Source organism: Centrocercus urophasianus, unplaced genomic scaffold, assembly GCF_019232065.1.
Source record: "Centrocercus urophasianus isolate 14NV4802_14NV808 unplaced genomic scaffold, USGS_Curo_1.0 seq_14, whole genome shotgun sequence".
In the NCBI taxonomy this organism is placed as follows: domain Eukaryota; kingdom Metazoa; phylum Chordata; class Aves; order Galliformes; family Phasianidae; genus Centrocercus; species Centrocercus urophasianus.
In genome coordinates this window covers 22,311,541-22,333,861 of record NW_024884586.1, presented here as the reverse complement: position 1 = coordinate 22,333,861, position 22,321 = coordinate 22,311,541, and the positions used below count along the sequence as shown (strand labels likewise).

The window sequence follows — 22,321 nt, the reverse complement described above, 5'->3', positions numbered from 1 at the left end:
ATTCCCACAAAACTACGCAAAGTCAAAGAAGGGAGAACCCTTCTGATGTTGCTGTACCTGTGTCTTTGTCTGAATAACTTGCTAAAAATTACAGATCAGCTGACCAGTTAAAACTGACACTCCAGTGTACTTTTGTCTGTTGTCTCATGTAGAAAGACCGAGTTAAGAAAGGCCTCTAATTTCTTTTTCCTTTGCTTATAGTTTCTGAAATTATTTGGTTCTGTGGAAACTATTGATAAAACAAGTGTTCATCTCAGTTCTGAGCTGTAGAGCTCTATTAACCCAATGATAAGGATATTTTTGTGTCTGCCTTTCATTTCTGGTCTTCTTTGTGACCACTGTTTATTTAAAACTGTGATGTTTAGCCATATTAAAACCTGCTATAGAGTGTGTCTAAAGTTTAGAAAGCCATATTCCATTTGGACAGATTTCTATCAATGAGAGATTCATTTTATTCAATTGGCCGAAGAATTTTGATGACATTTGTAATGAATTCAGTTTCCTCATATGTTTTTACCTTTGAGTTCATTTTTCCCTTCTCTGCATTCTTTTCTCTGTTTTTGAATTTGCTTATCATCTTTTCTCAGAGACATATTAATAACATTAGCTGCTTCCAGCCACATTTTCATTTATGGGCTTGTGATTGCACAATAGAGATAGGAAGAATATCTTCTTCATTCAGAAGAGAAATGTAGGAAATTCACTTTATCTGCTCAGTTGCTTTAGAAACTGATCAGAACAATTATAAAATCAGCAGTGTTTTTTCTTTATCACACAACATAAAATTTGCATATGGGAGCTCATATGCATTAGAAGTTATTTTTTTCTCATTTATATACCTTCTTTTGTGATACATTGGTTGACACAGAGCTCCTAAGTGGCAGGTAAACTCCTTAAAAATCACCTTTCTTGTTCTGATATTACTATACGATATTCCAAAATACAATCTTTGAAAGAGTGTCTTCATGTTCAGGAGGATAACTAAGACCCGACTCGTTCAAGAATATAGTCTACTTGAGTCTGTTTGAATTTTGTATCTGTCATCCATAAAGAGGTTTAAGTCTTTTCTAGTTGTGTGGGTTGCATGTAACTACCAGCATTATAATTCAGATGGATCATCTGGAATCAGGGGGAGAAGAGAGGGAAACTGCTCTAAAATTTTGCATGCAAGATTGACTTGACATATATCATTATATGAGTTAGAATATGAGTTATAGGCAGAATTAATTCAGACACAGTATCCTAGCTTCTTCTCTGCACCAGTTTAATGTCCTTCTTGGGTACAGTCAAGTATACTTTGGATTGAAATACAAATGTGTTATAATTCTTAATTTGGTTTAACAAAGGACTGTTGTAGAAAAGGAAATGATTCAAGTATTGTAATTTTTTTTTTTTTTTGCTGAATTGGCTCGAGTTCTAGATCTGTTCAAATGATGGCGTCATGAAGTGTGGTCACAGCCTGATGAATCTAGGGATGCTGACTAGTGGTTTGAAGGTAGTTCAGAAAGCAAGGTCCACTCTTTCATCTGTCAAAAGAATATTCTGTTTTTCAAGCATAAACATTTAATATCTGTCACAATCAGTAATAATCAGTAGGGCAAACTTCAGATACTTTGTCATATGTAACAAGAAGTCTCATCTAATTCACGTATTGGAATCTGGAAGCACAAAGAAGCATCTGAGCCAAGCCATAAGTGAAAAAAAGAACTTCATGAAGTGGGCATTGTGAGCCCAGGGAATCATCTTTACTAGTAGGAAACTTCATTGTGTGACGCAAAGTAAAATTTATTCTGTAGAAGTGACTAGTGCTAGGCTAATGCAGAACTGTGTGTCATTCTTGTAATTGTCCACAATGGAGTCCAGGGCTTCTTTCTGAATTAGCTTTTCTAGAGTGATAAGACAATATTAGAGCATGACACTGGACAACAAATAGATAAAGAGGACAAAACACAGTGAAAGTCCTCCCATATTTGCAATTGAAAGAACTTGGAACTGTATTTATTGGAGAAAAATAAAACCAGTTGTAATTCACTGTGTCACTCGGGCACATCTATAGAGTCAGGTGAGCTTCTTGTAGAAGATCTTTGTGACTGCTTAAGTATTATTTAGATTTCACAGCTTGCCAGAAAAATTTCTTTATGTTTGAAACTGCTTTCCATATGATGATTAAAGCAAAAGCTGGGATTGCCTATGAAAGTCTTTTATATCACTTCCTGAGATACAGTGACCATATACCAAGAATGAAAGACTGACTTTGTTCTCTGACAATGAATAGACGAAGAAATGCTGGACTGAAGCCATTTCAGAAAATGGCTGTCTTAAGAAATCTGACAGAAAGAGACTGACAACTAAACTTACAACCTGAATGCTTTTAATATTTTTCCGTAACTGCCAAACAACTTTAGTAAGCATCTGATCCGAGAGACCCTTTCTGTAGTGACCTATGAGGAGAAGCCAGGCATGGACTTACAAAGGTGAAAAAGAGGATTTCAGACTCCACATTAATAATATCAGTCTGTATCCTTAACAGTGTAACACAGTACAGTCATATTGGCCCAGTCTTGTGTTCACATCCGTCCATCAGACAGGATCTTTGTGTGCACAGATGTTACTTTTGAAATGATAAACTGCAGCTTCTATGTGCAAGATCAGCTGAGCCTGAGACAGGATCTGGGGGAAGTTTTTAAGGCTCCGATCTGCTGAAAATAAAGGGCTCAGGGATTGCACAACGACTGTTCATCACTGAATCCATTTCAACCTTGAACATTTTATTTTCATTTTTTAATACTGACATACATAAATCGTCATGTCAATTTTATTATTTTACATTTTACATGCAATTGTCTAATATTTCGAGACAATTAGAGAAATATCAAAGTCCTTTACTGCCTAGAGAATATAAAAGTATTTGTCTTTATCAAAAGAGTATAGAACATGTATTTCAGGTACCTAAAAATGATTTCTTCCCAGTGAAATTGACTTGGAAGAGGTATATATAAAAGGAAATGATGACTTCATGAGAATAGGAATTCATAGCAAAACATTGTTTTAAATGTAGTCCTAACTATATTTTTTAAAAGTCCTGTAACTTTTTCAATTTGGGATATTTTTTTCTAATCTTGCCTCGTGGAATAGAATAGCTGGATATGGAGCTTCTCATTAACGAAGTGGCATCCCTACTGATCATGAAAATATAAAAATAGGATAAATACAGCCCTTTCTCCTTTGTAGTCAAGAAAGTGACATTTAATATGCCCTGAGACCATTTTCCAGAATAGGAAGCCAGAAAGCTCTCTGCATTATAATTTAATATACCACAAAGTGCTATAGATTTCTATTTGCACCAAATTTTCTTTATCCTATTTTCCATTTTAAGCAGGTACAAGTAAAACATTTTAACAGGGCCCTTCTTCCGTTATCTGTGATCCTCCTTCCTAAATGTCAGGCTCTTTAGTGCTTCATTTTGTTTTGCCTCAAAAGTCAAGAGTAGAGAAATTTCTCCATAGCTTCTGCAAGGAAAGATGAACTACAGCGTTGGCATACCCAGTAGACTCTAGCCTTTCCATAACTTCACTCTTCATCCATGTGAGGAGCCTGTCCCAACTATCACAGAACTGTGTTCCCTTATAACCCTTTCACTGCGTTGGCTGGCCTCACAGGGATGAAGTATTTCCCATGATTATTTTGAGTATTCAGAGCTACCAAGGGGGACATAGCTGGGCAGAGAGCGTTACTTTCGCCCCAGGAGCCTCTCTCCTTCCCAGGCTCTTTATTATACCCCTTCTGCTTCCTTTACCCTCAGGAAGCCAGATGTTTTTAAAGAAGAAGGGACACAGAGCTTCCAGAACACTGCGGAGACAGGCCTACCAGATTGGTGAGCACCGTTTTTAAAACACTTGGGACGTGGAGGCACATGCATGTTCACAGGCAGACTCGACAAGGTGTCTTGTCAGTGCAGAGCTTTGAGCACAGATTTTACCAATGGTTGCCCATAGAGGAGCAACTGATATTTCATTCCGTCCGTTAAATATTTACGCACCAGTGCATCCGTGGCTCCACAGTGCTGATGGAATTACATTTCTGTTAATAGCAAGAATGTTTATATTACTCATCAGTAGTAGGAGACACCTTTATCCTTCAAAACAGAGCAAATTAGGAATAAAACCGCTTACAGCTATAGTGAAGTACAAGTACTACTCTAGAGAAGTCACTGTTATGATTCTTCATTACTTATTTTTCTGCATGCTTATTTTTCCATTACCATGCTGATCATCTCCAGAGCAGGCTAACTGGAATGTCTGAGAAATTTCTAAACAGTCCGCTATGAAGTTATATACTAGGTTTTATTAAGACTTAATAATACCTGTTAATTTACGGAATTTTATCTCCTATCAAAGGTAAGCCAAAGGGAGAGTAAACCATCTGTAATTTTCTTCATGAACAAAAATTTAAAAATAGTTTCTATTGTGTGATTCATGTAGGAATTAAAAATGGGACGAAAAACAATGAAAAGCCTATTGAAGGCTAATAACTGAAGATTTCAGTCACGTGAGGATTCTCACTGAGGTTAATTATCCTGGTTTTTTTATCAGAAAATGTTGCAGGATTAAATTGTATCTATGTTAACATTTGCTTTGCATACTGTAAAAATAAGTTTCTGTTTATTACTGAATCAATCTGTCATAGCCTTAGCCTTCAAAAGACTCGTTCTTGTTTAGCAATTGGTTGGTTATGCTGAAAACATATTGTCATAGATCTAGATCTTCCTCGTTAAATTGACTATAGAGAACAGCTCACTAGCATCTTGTGCTGTATTCTGCATGTCCCAAAAACTTAACTGCAATTAGCTGACAAGCACCTGTAGCTTTAAAACATTTTAATTTAATGTGTAGAACACGTCTGCCCTTATCAGAAGTGGCTTGGAAGCTGGAATTTAACAGTACCTGGTAAACTAGAAATTCCTTATATAATTCTGATCACATATCATTACTGACAGCCTATCTAGAGGGCAAAAATACTAAATGAGTCTTTGCGTTCTTCTAAGCTGTGCTAGGCCAAAAAAAAAAAAAGAAAAAAAAGAGGCTATTAAAAAAAAAAAAAGCCCTGCTACTTGTAGCAGGAGCCAATGAAAAAAATGTTCCTGTTTCTGAAGCAGGAGAAAACACTGTGGTCCATTCTCTGGCATGAAAAACATCTTTGTGCTTGAAAGAATATAGCTAAGTACTACAGATAGAAATGAAGTTGTAGTTTCTTCTGTTAACAGCTGTCAAAAAAAAAAACCAGTTCAATTGGAACAAGATAAGTCTTTCTTCTGTTCCTTCTTTCCACTTAGATCTAATAAGCTATATTTTACTCATCTTTTAGAATTTGTATGTTTCAGTGTACAAAAATAACTGTTGTACTTCATATGACATTTCTTTAAAAGCAAGTATTTAAGACGTAGCTGATTACAAGGAAAACTTTTAGAAGGCCCTTTGGTGTTGTCCCTGACCTGTGGGTTCCGGGTCAGTTTTCTCCTAAAGAGACATTTTTCCACATGACTAAGTTTTGATTCTGTAAAAGGCAGTGCTTTTCACAGAAAACCTTTGTTTTGAGGCACTGCCTTTAGGGACTGCTTTTCTACCTGTAGAAATAGAGTCGTGCCTACTGTAGTTCAAGGGCAATTACTCTAATTTACAGTGAGGATTAATTTAGCTCTTACACTCTTACTTAAAATTGAAGCTAAATCAAAATGGTAATAAGGTAAGGAATTCCATTATAACTATGCCACGACACCATGTATCAGATATGTCTGGAAAAGCAAATTCAAATACTTTGTGACTGCTCTGAGAAAGAAATAACTGCTAAACTGTATTCACAGTCACCAGTGAATATCTACAATCATACCTACTGATCAGCAATGCTTTTGGCATTGATTATTGTATTGTGCAGTGTAATCTCCAGACACGTTATTTCATCCTGACTAAATTGCTGAATATTTTCCACTCCAAAAGTAAAAACTTGTCAGTGAATTCATATAGACTAAGAAAGAAGATAAAATAGAAGTTACTATCTTTAGTATTGAAATCCCATTCAACTTCCCAGAAAATCTAGTGAATTTCTGGTAAGTATTGGAATTGAATCTCTAAGGTTCATTATCCTCAGCTAATAAAATAGCCAGGAATAACTTACTAATTAATGGAAACCAGCAGTTCACAGATTCTTTCTTAACACACTCCTCTGGACTTAGAGTGAATACTGGTACTACTATGAACACCTAAGCATCATGTTTTTGTCTTCCGACACTGGGGAAATAAGTGTCCAGAACCAGTTGCCCTAAAAAAAACCAGAATCCTTTAACATTTCAATTTACACCAAGACAGCATTCTACCAGCAGCAGCACCAAAGTGCTCACTGGCTAGTACAGTGGCATGGCACCTAAAGACCAGCAGCTACTGTCAAAAATGTGTTCCTTTTCTTTCAGTCTTAATGAAAAATATCACTGTAGTTCACGAGTGTTTGCAGTTGAATATACACAAGCAGTGGAAATATGTGATGCAGATCCAGCCGTCAATGATGTAATGCTTTCATGTAGGAATGTGCTTCACAGTGCATAAGCACCTGGCTTCTACAGTATGGGGCCTTTTCCTGTTACATCCCCCACTTCTGTTTCTAACATCCCTGCTCTTTTGTCATTCTGTCTTGCATATGACTGGGACCCTTCTGAAACAGCCCATGAAAGCAGTGGAGTAAAGTACATGTAATCCAGATACATTAAGGCATTTGACAGATCTTATGTTAACTTCAATAAAATAGTTGAGCACTTCTAATGGAAGTCTTTTTGAGTTCATAAATGTAAAGATGAAAAAGATAATTCTGAGAAATTGTATTCTTATTTACAGCAGCATCAATTAGAGGAACAGTTAAATGTAAAAAAAGGTTCTTCTGTGGTGCTGTCAGATAAGAAAACTTTCATAGTCACGTTAAACAAGCCAAGCACTATGGTAATAATTCCAGCTTTCCTAACAAGTTGGCTTATATTCTTAGGAAGAACACTTTTCATCTGCCCAAAGTGTTCCAGAGAAATACCACAGAAGGGAGAATGAAGAAATGTTATGAGAATATGATGGAATACATAGAAAATTTTGAAACAAATACAGTTCAAGAAGAGTTCCCATATGTTCTAACATACATCATCAAACTTGGATCAGCTTCTACTTTGGACAGCTGTACCAGTCAAAACACAGAATTCCTGTTACATTCAAAATATACTCTACAGAAGTTAGTTTTAGCTGGCTACACCTAATATGCCATCTATTCACTGTCTGCATCCTGCAAATTACTGGTATATAAAATATTCTCAGCCATGAGGTGAGAAGTGGGTAACAGATTTTGTCTTTATGCCCAGCTGCATCCATCTGTTCATTTTGAAATCTGTCGCCTCAAGTGAATGAGCACAAGAAGAAAAACGAGTTAATCATAAAGGATCAAATCTGTATCTCGTGTTTCCTCAAACAGAAGTGACATTGAGCTTGATGAGATCTCCGAGTACAATAAGTACTCTTGGCTTTTTTTCATTTGTTAAATTCTTTCTTTTGGAGGTGTTTCTTTGTGGTTTTTTTTCCTGATATAAAGGTAGAAACTTTATTGGGATTTTTGCACACAAAAAGAATTTCTAAAAGTTCTTATATCATTGTTAAATAATTTTGAGATATCACTCTTCTGAGAGATCTGTTTAACAGAAGAGAGATGCAAAACTTAACACAAGCCACTATTTCACACAGACATGATCAGAGCATGCTAAACTCTGGTACCTGCAGATGGCACATGGACTTTTGAAGTTTGTGGTCAGCTGCTGTAGAGGAGCAGTTAGTCTGCTTTCATCTTCAGCATGATTGGTGTAGAGCCACTGCTAGCACTTCTGCTTTTCACTTTGTGTGCATAAATCTCTAGGTCCTCTGCATCTCTGAGGAGTCATGTTTAAAGAGGTGATTATTTCATCACATTGCTGAAATGTACACAATGCTTTCAAATGAAGTAAAACAGTAGGAAAGAAAAAAAAAAAAGCTCTGCCTTAGTAATCACAATAAAACACTTCTGCATGCATCATGGTTCATTATGGTGCATGCATCTTTTTGCATGTCCACTCAACATATTTATAAAGCACCGTGTTTTAATGTTGTATGCATCAGTTTAGCAAGTAGACTTTTCCAAAAGGTCTGGATTTATAAAAGCCTGGACTGGTTTACAGAAGAGTATGACTATCAAAAGTGTTTCTATTAATCATCCGACCACAATAGCTGTATATAGCAAAGTACAAGGACTGAAAATGACTGTCAGATAATGAAGCTGTTTTGAATGAATGAGATTACTGTGGTGAGAACTTGGTGGAAATGGTCCTGGAAATCAGCAATGAACTACAGATTCTCCACCATCACAGTGGCTTGCTAAGTTAGTCCTGACTAAATGCCCTGATTCAGTTTTGCAGGGTTCATATATTTGCAGCAGAGTGGTAGGTGACACAGCTCACAATTTCTTGTTAATTTGTTTTCTAAATTAAATGATAAAACTGAACAGTTTAATTGCACTTAGCTTAAACTACTGGTGTTAAGGGTTGTATCAAAGAAGAGGTCGACAGATTTATAATTAATAACATAAAGTGCAACAACGGGATCAACAGAAATGAATTAACAGCATAGATTTTATTTGAAAGAGAAAATTATACTGTAATTTGGGATACTTCAGAATGGCACTTAAAACAGAATTCTTTGGTCCTGACTGTACTGTAGTTATTTTCTGATAGAAAGGAAGAAAATCTTGTATGTGGTTTATGTCTTCTTTAATGGGGCTTGTATCATTGTCTACTTCAAGCTCTTAAGCTCTCGTGTATCTTTTCAATTCAGTGACTTGGTTACAGCTTAGTAACCAAGTGCTGCATAACAATTTTCCACAAACTAGCTTTGATAATCAGAATTTGTCATGAACATAGGAGGTGCTCCTATCCTGGTACAGCACTAGGCTTCAAAAGCTCACTTCAAATTAATGAAACCAAAGTGGCATGTCAACTCTAATGTCATGTATATGTTTACCAGATTCTACACATGCTGCTGCCACTGTAACAGTTATCCTCCAACTAATTTCCAGATTGTACTATTCATCTGTTATATAAAAGTGAGTGAAGAGGGCAGGAAAACAGGAGTGGTAAAATAGAAGGTCTGTTTATCAACTGACACAATTAGTGGAGAGTATTAAATATATTTAATAGTACATTAAGATATATTTAATAGTACATGAGCTTTTTATGTAAATCTTTATGTCTGCAGCTTCAAAAATGTGTGTATGAAGGCTGCTCTGAAAGTAATGCCTCCTATTTTATGGTGTTGGCTCACTATTTCAGAGGCAGATGTTGGTGGTATGGCAGTAGAGGTTGAAATCTCCCACCAATATTCCATTACATTTTGTTGCTGTGAAACAGATGGTAGCAGAGGGGCAGTCTGACCAAATAGTGACTGACATGGAAGTGTGGATGAGGCAAAGGTGTTGCAATGAATTCCTCCATCTGGAAAAAAATGGCACCCATTGACATTCATTGAAGCATGCTGAACATTCATGGAGACCAAACAGTAGATCTAAGCACAGTTAGACAAGCTGCATTCTGGATGGCAATGCAGATTTTTATGAGAGCAGCATGCAGGTTCTTGTTTATTGCTGGCAAACATGCATGGGTAATGGTGGTCACTGTTGAAAAGTAGTATTTTGTAGCTGAGAATTTGCTGTGTCGAGTAGTGTTATTGTGCTCTTTGTATCACTGCAGTTAGGAGGCGTTAATTTCAGAACAACCTACAAACAGTACTCATACACTTGTGCAGACACAATCTGCTCTAGATGGAGATTTCTTCCTTTTTTGAGAGACAGTTTGGGTTTGTACTTACTTACCTATATGAATAGATTCATAAACTGCAGGTCACCTTATAGAACAATTTTCTTCATTGCATTTACAGGAGATGCTGGGATGTAATCTGAAGCACACAGAGTATAGTTTCTTTAATCAATTCCATCATGTTAGAGAAGCGCACGCTCTTCTCTTGCACAATGTCACTCCGACTTTGAAAATCACCAAATGAAACAGAAGAATTTTGCCATCTGGAAATGAGACTTCCCATCAAAGCTCCTTTACACTGATTAAGGCATTCACTGTTATATTTGAGCACCTGTTTCAGTCCTGTCCACGGGGGGAAAAAATAATAATACAAGAATAGCACTTTCAGAAGACATTTTTAAGGATTTATTGTAGTAAATTAGACCATTAGTCTAGCTAATCCAGTATCCTGGCCCTAGTAATGGCCAGGGTTTCAGAAGAAAGCTTCTGCATAGTGAGTGTTGCTTCTCAGCTTTGTGGTGATTTGTCACAAGCCCATTAGAACAATCTTGTCATGTTATGCTCAGATACCAAAATTATTTTTTCTGTTCTTCCAGAAGTTAATAGTCTTCCGTTTATTCCATTTCCATGTCAATATGGAGAGCTGCTCATTTTTTATGCAACAAATGAACTGAGAAGTCATATCTTTTTATCTGATTATCAGATATTTGTTAGTGTGCAATTTGAATGATAATTCTCTCCATTAACTCCACTAATACAAGGAAAATGTTTGCTACTGTGTTGACTGAAGACTACTCCACTCAAGAGCGTGCCTTGTATTATTAACTGCAGAGGAAGTAAAAATACCAGCCTCAAGTAGGATATAAAGGATATAAAGAAGCAAGAAAATTGTGCCAAATACAGAAAAAGAGAGATGCTTCTTGCAGAGACAAGAGAGGAAATTCTCTGTATGTATTTTTGGGGGAAAAAACAACAACAAAAACTAGCATAATCATTCATTTCTTATCTTTCATTTGGAAGAATCCATTTGAATTTGCAACAAACTAAAGAGAATAGACAGTGCTATAGGTTGAAAGTAGCAGTAGATTTTAGAAATGTTTTTCACATTTCACATGTGGTAAAGAAAGAGATCTACTATACAGGACATTCTACTGGAAATGCAAAAAAAAAAAAAAAAAAATTAAGTCCAGTAATCTTCACTTCTATATGGCATGTAACTAAAAAAAACCCTATGATTAACTACTCCAGTGGTATGCTACTTTCATAAACAAAGCCTTCATCTGATTTGAGATTGGGCTTATACTGTTTTAGTTTCCTCCTTTGGTAAGTAATTTTATATTTTATAAATTTATAATTCAGTACATATTCAGTATATATGGAGCCCTTCCATTCTATTTAACAGCAGTTAAATACAGACTTGTTTGCTTTATACTGTTCCTTTCGCTGTTCTCAAACCACAACCAGAAGCAAGTACGCTTCATACTTCAGAATTAGGATCTCCTCAAACAAGTGGTCTTTGCTTCCTATGAATAACCTTTAAATAATTAAGCAAGATCAAATGAAACAGCCTGAAGCAAACTCCAGGTAAGATTCTCACCTGCATCACAATGTAGTGAGGAAACTAAACTTAAAACAGTCTTAACCTAAGACTAATGCCATGAGTATCTGGCTGTCATTGTGTTTAAGGAAGGCCTATATCCACCTGTATAAAGAATGTGTGTTCCTTGGAGCATACCAGCCTGCCCCATCATTGTCAAGGATTAAGGAAGACTTGGATTATTGATAGACCTTTCCTATTACAAACTCTGTAGTAATCTTAAGCAACATCTTACCATATACAGAGTACTTCCTAGACCATCAGTATGAAACAATTAGTTCTGAAGAGGACACCAACAGTAGCCAACAAGAGACTTGTTTTTTTCTTATTGCCCTTGATAACTAGTGAAGATTTGTGCTGGTTTTGGATGAAATGATCCTGAAATTTCAGTAAGGGCAACTGAGAAAATGTTTCTGCTTCATAAAGAACAAAGAAGAAGATGGCTTTGTTTGAGTTTGTATGCTTCATGTTTCCCCCAAAGAAAATGGAGTTCAGCCATTACTTTAAAGGCTAGTTAGAGCATCCAAGATATGCAAAAACCTAAAACAGCTTGCCATTTAATACATTATACAAATCCTGGAGTCATGCCACGATCTGTATAGTCACTCCTTTCTTTAAAAAATGGCAGTATTTCATTATAGCTAACTGATTACAGACAACACTATAGCACTAGTAATTTGCCTTTCCTTCTACTGTAGCTTGTTGCCTACCTCTTAGAAAGAGATATACCTAAGGAGTGGATACATACATACATAGCTTGCTCCAAAAGTAATGTCTCCTATTTATTTTCATGGAAACTTCAACAGGTACAAAGAGAACAATAGTGCTATTTGATAGAGCCGATTCTAAGCTACAAAACACTCTTGTTCAACACAGTCTCTACCATTAGCTGTGCATTTTCAGCAGTGATGAACAAAAGCCTGCATGCTCCACACCTCAAAATCTGCACCAGCAGAGGTGACCCACTGTCACTGCCACCACTGCTGAAACACTGCCCACCACCTCACTGTGCTCACATCTACTGTTTGGGCTCCACAGATGTTCAGCATGCATCAGTGAATGTCAGTGGGTGCCATTTTTTTCCAAATAGAGGGATTCACTGCCAGACCTTTGATTCATACACACTTCCACGTTAGACACCATTTAGTCAGATTGTCCCTCTGCTGCCATTTGTCTCACAGCAATAAAATGCAATAGAGTATTGGTGGGAAGTTTCAACCCTACTGCTACATTACTGACACCTGACATTGTAGGCTGATGTCATAAAATAGGAGCAATTATTTTCAGAGCTTCCCTATTACATAGAAAAGCTGTGCAGCATAATCACATGTGATGCCAATCAGAAGGCTGCATAACTTATTGGAAATGGTGGAGAACAGGTTCTGAAGTCTTTCTGCCTGTAAGATGATAAAGGTGGAAAAAGCTTATGAGTTCTCTGGTGAATAGGTGAGTGTGCAGGTTTGCATGCACTTGAGTTATTTACTCAGTGAGAGAGTTATTCTTGTGTCACATAAAATGTTGTGCATGCAGCACCAAGATATGCAAAGTACTGCATAAATCAAATTTTAGCAAGCCATGGGCAAAGACGAGATGCACAGAGGAAAGGCTTCCTCTGTCTGAAACCTCTTGGAACACACAATTTATTAGTCTCTCTGAAAGGTCAACCAGATCTTACACAGTATTTTTGATTTTCCTGTTTCCAGTTCAGTCTCCAAAAGAACTGTGGTGATTCTATTTTGTATTGACATATAGCAGAAGTTAACCGAGTATAGCATACATGCCATTTGCAGCCTGAAAAGTCTTGATAACACATAAATGTAATTTGTAATGTGATAACTGAGACCACGTATTCCAGATTAATTCCTTTGTACAGTCATTAGTATTACAGCCAGTTAAGTGAACAGCATTCACATAAGGAATAGCCTCTCATAAAAACTGTTTTCAGGATCTGTGCTATTTGATGCTTTTGAAGGAACATGACATGCAGTCCTAGCAATAGGTTAGCTTCTGGTCAGTTTACAAATGTTAAATGTAAAGTACACATTTAATGTCTTGTTGGTTTCCCTCAGCCTTCTTGTATAGTTTATGCTACAGAGTTTCTCCCCACATGCCTTTAAGCTCCCTGTTAGCACAGCACTCTTATCAGATAGGTAATGGTAACTTGAAAACTACAGTTTCAGTTTAGATTTTAAAAAAAAAGGGTTTTAAGACACTGAAAGTGTTGCTCTTAGTTTCTATCCTTCATCTTCGCAATTATACTCTTATTATGAAGAAACATGATAGCTCCCTGCTTACTGTTTCTCATGAAGAACACATACTTGAACAAGGCAGATGATGGTTTGTCAAGATGAAGTAGATGCACAATTGCCTTTACTGCAGAGCCCTCAAGTGGAGGAGATAAACAAAGGATTTACTCCCAATTTGCACTGATGGAGGTTTGAAGTAGAGCCTTACCCCCATTTTTACATCAAATAAGTTAGGTAGTACTGCAGCCTGCTTGGTGGCCAGTAATTTTTATAGTCAGGTCCCTCTGCATAGATCTGTCAGTTGACCTAAATCATAATTTGTATTGCTACCAGCTGTGTAAATGGCATGCTTTCATAGATTTGTATTGGCGTTCTTCAATCCCAACCTATGCTATCCCTCCATTCATTATACAAAGCTCTTAGGTAGAAAGAGGGCAACCTTTGTGGTGTCTACTTAATACACCTGTGCTTCATGAGTTGAATAGAGCAGTGTGGAGTCTTCAGAAGGATAAGATCTCAGTATTATCTTAGTTGTGTTTCCTTTTTAACGTGGGTGTGTGTATATACACCTATATCTGTGCACAGAGATGCTTACACACTGTAACTCATAGTAGCTGTGTGCCACTAATCTGCTTACCTCTTCTTTTCTGTAGCCCAGATGATTTACTGAATGCACTGAATGAAGGTATCAGCCGTGCTGATGTGATCATTACATCAGGAGGGGTGTCTATGGGAGAAAAGGTATGCTAAATTTAAGTATGACTTACTATAATATTTATAAGAATTTCAAACCAGAGTCTGTCATCAGAGCTTCTGCTTTTGTATTAAAGTTTTCTAAAAAGGGGCCATTTTCTTTTTTTTTCTTTTTTTCTTTCTTTCTTTCTCTTTTTCTTCCTTCCTTTCTTCCTTCCTTTCTTCCTTTCCTACTTTCTTTTCTTCTTTCTTTTCTTCTTTCTTTTTTTTCTTCTTACTTTTCTTCTTTCTTTCCTTCTTTCTTTTGTTGGGGGGGGGGGAGGGGCGGGGAGAGAACATATATGTGTGAATAATCAAGAAAATAGCCTTGAATACTATCTTCATTTAATTTGTTCTTATTACCGTACTATAGTATGCATAGAACAAAAGGGAAGATTCTTGTTCTTGATGTAAGTGATTTGCATTTTTTTAAGTAAGGAATTATTTATATAGTTATGATGACAAAGGTGATACGTTAATAGCACATGAAGACAAGAGACTTCTTTCTACTCTTAGAGCAGGTAAAATGTAGGTAGAATAAAGCTACTTTGCAAGTACTTTGAAAAGCAGCTAAGTATATAAATAGTTCTTTCTTATTCAGTATATCTGTTTCCTATTTGTGCCAGAGCTGTATCTGTTACAAAAATAGTTTTGTCACATTTTACTCCTGATAGTCCTACAGAGGCAATACATATGAGACACAGTGAGCTGATATATTTGCCTTTTGAATCATTAACAGAATTGTTGATTGAGTTCCTGTTGGTAATCCCTGTGCCAAAACCATCAAAGAAAATAGGGATACACAGATGCTGGTGGGGCGTAGATGAACCTGCAGGACATTTATTAATCATGACTTATGCGAAGGAAAACTCAGATTACTTTTTGATCCCAGACTGAATCTGTGAGTTTGGCAGGTAAAAGAAACATCTCTCCTTTTATAAATTACAGATACTAAAGTCAGCCATTAGGAGATGACAAACATGAGTGCTGTTTTTGTCACTTTTCTGAGTAGAAATCATATTGTTGGATACATCATGGAAATGATTAACAAATTAAACCAGTGCCAATTACTTTCAATTCCATTATTCCTCTCAGTATTCCCAGAAAAATGTCAAAGGCCAAGTGCTGGTCTTTAAATTGGGAGTGTGGTGACCTAGTACAGACATGGGAACTCCAGAAAGAAACTACACTGGTGAATGGTCTCACAGGCATTTACGCATTCCGGCTAACTTCTCCCTCGCCTGAATTTTAGGCAACTGCATAAAGTCAATGGGCCCTACATTCCTCTGACAGTTCTTCCTCTGATACTGAGCATTCAAGACTTTTAATGAAATAACTGTGAGCATCCGAAAACTAAATAGCAAATAAAAATGTGGTTAATGCAATCAGTAACTGAGAATTACGCCTGGCTGAAAAAAAAAGTTGCTGCTTTCCAAGTATTTGAACAAAAAAAAAAAAAAAGAGAAAATGGGAATTTCAGATTTTCTGCTTCCAAAGTCTGTCTTAACAGGTGATTGTTATGTCCTGTGTCTTAAGTCTCACTAAACACAACAGATAGTGCACTGAATCTTTGAGCATAGCAATTTTCGATGAAGACTAAATATGTAATTCCAGTTTTCTTAACTGGATCAATAGTATTTATGTAAAACTGTTTTTGAACTATTGTAAAAGCTATCCACAGTTTTTCCTTTCTAAGAAACTTAGGATAGTTAAACCTATTATGCCACATCCCCAAGAAATTACAGTAATTACAGTATCCTGGAAAATTATGATTTCTACAGTGCAGTCTTGAATTCAGAAGTACTAGGAGATCTCTTACTCTGCCACTGGACAGCTTCTGTGGTAAAAAGTTAAATAACCTGATCATTTTAAGGCTTAACTCTGAATCATAAAGGCTTTTTTTTTTTTTTTCCCATCTTTGATAGACAGAATGTTTTAGTAGCCTCTTGGTCGGGTCCTTAAAGATTCTATTGCTGCAGCTGACTTTTAAGTAGATATATTACTATGTCCTTGTAGAGTCAGGTTTGGCACCAGAAATGAGTCTGTTTTTCACGTCTTATTTTTGAAAATACTTTATTTCAAATATTGGAAATTCCCAATTGGACTGTAGCACTTTCAGGATATAGCAAGTCTTTCATCTTCACTAGAGATCAGTTAATTGCTTTGAACACTTAGATGATGTAAGCCACTTTGATGTTACTTAATTGATTTTCTTTTTTATAATTTAAACAGGACTATCTTAAACAGGTGCTGGATATTGATCTTCATGCACAGATTCACTTTGGCAGAGTTTTTATGAAACCAGGGTAAGAAATCTTTTTAATGAGGTAGCTTGGATGGAGATCATATTCAGGAGCAGTACTGCCTGTCTGTATCTGAATTTGTTCATCTGTGGACTATTTGCTCTGAAATATTGTCCCATTGTTAATCCTGCTATAAACACTAGAGTAAGGGGAATGGAAGTCACTAATGTTACCAAAAAAAAGAAAAAAATGAGAGCCTTATATAAAAAAACAAATACAGCTCTGTAACAGCTTAATTTTGGTATAACTTATTGGTTGATTTGGCTTCTGACAGTAAGATAAAATTTGATTTTTTTTGCGTATTAATTCATCTACTCTTGGATATTTTCTCAACAGAAGCAAAATGACCATTTGTTTTATTTTCTAAATATTTTAAATAATAATGTAATACGTTCAGTCAAATTCCAATGCAGATCATAAATTTTCCTTTTCCATAGCCTGCCAACAACTTTTGCAACTCTGGATATTGATGGTGTAAGAAAAATAATCTTTGCACTCCCAGGTAAGATGTTTTGTGGATTACTTTTGTTGCTGTGCACAGATGACAAGATCTGAAACAGAATAGTGATGTTTCACAACACCCTTGTCTGGTGTTCTTACTCTTGTCCTCGGAATGTGCTGGTTGGGTTACAAGCCTTATGATTTTTTCCATCCAACAATTTCCTTGGCTTTTGTTAACATGCTGTGCAGGGGTGATTTTTCCCACAGCTCCCTCCACGTTACAGATGGAGATTCTTTGAATGTCGGCACATCCATTCTAAAGTATTGAAAGTGGAGATGAGATCTAGAGAGTGCCTAGGAATATGTCACAGAATGGAAGTTGTTAGTCGTGTTCACACTTTGGAACATGAGAGGGCAGCAGTGCTTCACCTCCTGCATGCTGGAGGAAATCAGTGAGTTCAGAATAAATATTTATTTGGGAATCCACCTACAAATCTCTGTCCTCCTTAATTTTATTCTTTTGCTTTGGCTTTGCATAGATTTCTGACAACGAGGAATCCTTTTCTTGATTAGCTAGTGATGTTCAGATGTCTCTACTGTTTTTTTATCTCATGTTTCTCTCTCCTGCTTCAATGTGTGTTCACCAGGTCAGAGATAATGGAACGTCTCTCTCTTTCATGTTATTTACATTAGAACTGCCTTTTAGAGAAGACTAGATGTGTAAGACAAGAGGTGTTTGACAGAAGTTTAGTCATACACCTCTCTTCTTAGTCAACGTATAAAGCAGTAGAATTCTCCTCCACAATCATGTTAAACCTTCTTGCAACTCTGTTAGGGAATAGAAAGTCACTTAATAATACCTATTTTTCCATTTGTCTTGGAAACCTTGAATTGGAGATCATGAGTTCATATCCATATGAGCTTGGACTTATACCTCTGCACAATAAGTGCTGGCCCCACCTCAGATAAATCTAAATGTAATAAGAAAGGTGGCAGGAGAACAGAAGCAAATGGAGGGGCATGAGGAACACAAAGCAGCTGTGATCAGAGCTGAATTTCAGGACACCATTATTAGCCAGAGAGTATAGCTTTGAGGAGTTTTACTTGCCACATGCCACCCCAGACATAAGTGGACAGTTGTATGCAGCATAGAAAGTTCTTCAGAATCTCTAGGGTATGATTATTATAAAAATAGGATATTGCTTTCACAGAGTAAATCAAGAGGGTTTCACCACCATTCTTTCTTTCTTTCTTTCACTACCATTCTTTGTCCTACAGGCAATCCTGTGTCAGCTGTTGTCACCTGCAATCTCTTTGTTGTTCCTGCACTGAGGAAAATGCAGGGTATCCTGGATCCTCGGCCCACCATTATCAAAGCCAGGGTAAGAAGCTTGTCCTGTGTTTGAAAGTTCTCTCAAGTTGTTGAAACACTACTGTTTGAGCTCAAGAGTTTGAGGGATCTGAACGCTAGGTCAATTCTGACAAGTTGAAGCAATTTCACAGACAACAGAGGCATAGACTTGAATCTGTTGATGTTAATATGCAGTCCCATGATTTCTAAAAGTGAGTGGCCAAGTAGTGGAGTAAGATTTACAGATAACATACGCAGCCATTTGCTAGTCAGGAAGGGAGGACACTTCACTGTAAAAAACATACATTTGTTTTAATGTGTGGTTAAAAAAGAATAAAAAATAGAGAGTAACCTGGAAATACTTAAGGAATAAGATAGTTCAGTATCAAAAACTACAAACATGAAAGTCTCTCTGCTCTTGAGCAGATTGTTTATGTAAGTAATCCATATACCCCACCTAAGCAATATGAGTTCTTTAAACAATTAATGCGACTCTCATAAGAAATGGTGGATGTAGTAGCTCTTTAATAACCAGTCTTAAATCTGTATTAAATAATGTATTATTCTCCTATTTTTGTTTTAAAGAAGATACCAAAAAACAGATTACCTTTTACACTTTTTCTACTGTTCCTGGCATTCCAGAAACTTTTCTCTTACTGCTCATCCCTTGTGTCTCTCTTACATGCTTCCTCAGTAGTCCATCTTTTTCTTTATCTCATGGCTAAAGTGTTGTAAGACAGACAGCAATTTATAGCATTCCAGTTTTGAGGAATGCGATGCTCCAACATGACCCTCATGTTTGCATATATTTTCCAGTGTGCTTCCATTAAATTTCATTTTGAGCAATCTCCTGTACGTCTTTTCATTTCAAATATTGGTCATTTCCTTTTTGTCAGGACTAGCAGTGCTTTGAATGTGAATAAATTTTTTATCTGTACAAAATGTGAGCCAGAGACTAGAAATGATAAAGCTTTTCTTCCAGAGAGATAGTAGTATCTTTGAACTCCCAGTAAAAGAACAGCTTTGGAATATTCCACTTAATGCATGCAGACTCCGGCATACTCTTTGATATTGTAATATCATAGTTGTATCTCTCTTAAATAGTGCAGTCTCTACCTACTACAGCCTTTGATCTTGCTCCAGACACCATGTGGCCTAGAAATGCAAGTTTTTTAAAAGACTGTTATTAAGGAAGAAAGATTGAAGAGATGACTCTATTATCTTAGTGATATCTGAATACATGACATTTTCATTCTTTCTTTGCTTCTTCTACAGTTATCATGTGATGTAAAATTGGACCCCCGCCCAGAATACCATCGGTGCATACTGACTTGGCATCACCAAGAACCACTACCTTGGGCACAGAGTACAGGTTAGTGCCCAGTTACACAAACTGACAGATGCACTCGCAGGCCCTGTCAGTCTGCCATACATGCTTTAGAAGAAACAAACAACAAAAGAACCAACAAACCCACATGCACATGTATTTTCATACAAGTTTTGTCATGCAGACTGATTTTCTGACTTGTGAACATCCATGTATACAGTCGTGCTACCCAGTTATGATATTGAAATTCATGCTGTGTCTTACCAACTTAATTCTTAAAACTTTATCGGAATAATCCACCTTTGCACACACACACATATATTGTGTGCTTTTTGTAAATACTCATCTCTGCTTATTTGCACTCAGAGGCACCTTTACTTTCTTTGTACTAAATAAACACAAGTTGAACCATAGCAACAATTCAGGTAACGAATTGTGATTCTAACTGAACTGGAGAAGAAGAAACAGCTGTATATGTTCTCTTAGTGCAGACTAAGACGTTTATTAATCATGTTTTCAATCTAGGGATATTTTTGGATATTCAGCTGCAGTTGAGATAAATTCTATATTTGAATATTTTATCTGTTTTGTCGCACATCACTTCTTTCCTTGCTCAAACAGACTGGAATGATTTATCTGTTAATCCAAAAGTTTGAAAGCCAAGAAAATAAGGTGCATGATTTTCTACTGCATTTTCATTTTTTGGCAGTACAGCCAATACTACACCGTTTATCTCCAGGGTGTCCTATATAGCTTGTATCCCAGAGAAACCTATTCTTTTGAGTTGGTATATTTAAAAAAAAAAATTCAGATTGTGGTGGTTTTAGCCTCCATACAATCTGAACTAGATATACAAATTGAAAAACGAAGTAATTTTGATAGGATTAGAATCTCCAACATTAAAGTAATTTACAACAACAAAAATGAAGTACAGGTAAAGATCTAACAGAAAAAAATATGGAAGGCTGGATAGGAAAGTAATCAGCAAAGGAAAGGGAGTTTTCAAAACCAGAACAATGCAAAGCTGATTAATCTCTTCATAATTGTTTCTACCCACCTTTGAACAGATATATTGAAGCTCCATGAATATGTTAGCATATCTTTGTAAGAGCAGCTCTTGCTTCCTGTCTTGTGTGTTGCGGCATTTGTAATTAACTAACTAAAAAATTAACTGAACATTTTCTCTCACCCTTCTGTAGGGAATCAGATGAGCAGCCGTCTGATGAGTATGCGCAGTGCCAATGGACTGTTGATGCTACCTCCAAAGACAGAGCAGTATGTGGAGCTTCACAAGGGGGAGGTGGTGGATGTCATGGTCATTGGAAGGCTATGATGTCACCAGCAAGAGCGAAGCTTTGATGCATGTCCACATATCATTGACTGTATCCTGTAATATGCAACGGCACAGCTAGTTTTTCTGATTTGGATAAAAGTTGATCAGTATAGTCAACATCTTGAATTATATTTCAAATGGAATTTAAATAAATACCTTTTAAAAAAAAAAAAAAACTTTAAAAAGAAATCTTAACAAAGAAATTTATTCTGATTATATCAAAGCAACTTTTTCCTTTCCTTGCAATTGCTTTGTGTGTTCAATGCTAGTTCTAATAGCGGTAGCTTTTAGTAGACAGCAGTAGGTGCCTGCAGAACTTGTGTTTTTTCTCATCTTTAAGATACAACTACTTATGCGCTTAAAACAAGGCTGTCTGCTTATTTATACTAGCGTAGACGACACTTGGATTTCCCTTATCAGTATGCTTCATAACCGCTTCACAGAGAGCTTCTGCTTGTTCTTTATCTTGTATCTCGTGTTGATGTGCACAGTGCCAAAAGCAGAGTGGCTGCACTGGGAATCCAATGAAGCCCCGAGGTTTCCTCACCTCGCTGTGCATTCAGGGATCTCTCTTGTCCCAGCAGCCACCCAGCTCAGTACTCTTGGGCAGTAACTGGATACCTTTTATTTCAGCAATCAAAAAATTGCTTCCTTAAGTGCTGACAGCCTTTTTAACCAATACATTTAAAAATGTACAGAACTAAAAACAAAAACAAAAAAAAAAATCAAAGACTGATCTTGTACAGATATTAGTGTTACCAGCATTCGTGTGGAAATTAAATGAGCAAAGAAATAAAACTGATGTTAAACAACTCTGTACCATAACATTTTCTGTAATGATACTGAAACTTAAATGAATAAAAAAAATCCTCAATCATTATTTAAAATTTCAATTGTTTAGTGTTGTTGTTTGAACATCAAAAAGAAAATAGTGTTTTAAGAGGGTATTTCAGGTGAGGGAAGTGGACAAGAGGAAGGGAAATAGCAAATGGTATCTAGAGCCTCTCCTAATGTGCAGTATCACAAGCAAAGTGAAAATACAGGGTGAGCTTTCTCAAACTTATCTCCCAGGAGACAAAATGGAAGTAGTATTTTGGGGATTTTACAATTGTGCAAGTATTTGGGGGAATTT

The 22,321-nt window shown here is 36.5% G+C and overlaps 1 protein-coding gene across 17 annotated transcripts in view; it reads left to right on the top strand.

Moving 5' to 3' along the window:
* GPHN (gephyrin) overlaps positions 1 to 22,076 on the top strand; it is a 308,827-nt gene extending 286,751 nt beyond the window's left edge. For 10 of the 17 annotated variants that reach the window (XM_042814426.1, XM_042814421.1, XM_042814428.1 and 7 more), the window contains 7 exons: positions 3,803 to 3,874; positions 14,356 to 14,443; positions 16,667 to 16,740; positions 17,175 to 17,239; positions 18,457 to 18,560; positions 19,805 to 19,901; positions 21,056 to 22,076. In XM_042814426.1, the coding sequence (XP_042670360.1) occupies positions 3,803 to 3,874; positions 14,356 to 14,443; positions 16,667 to 16,740; positions 17,175 to 17,239; positions 18,457 to 18,560; positions 19,805 to 19,901; positions 21,056 to 21,189 (634 nt within the window). In that variant the 3' untranslated portion in view covers positions 21,190 to 22,076. The other 7 variants (XM_042814423.1, XM_042814438.1, XM_042814439.1 and 4 more) reach the window with 4 other exon arrangements.
* The last annotated feature ends 245 nt before the right edge of the window (positions 22,077 to 22,321 follow it).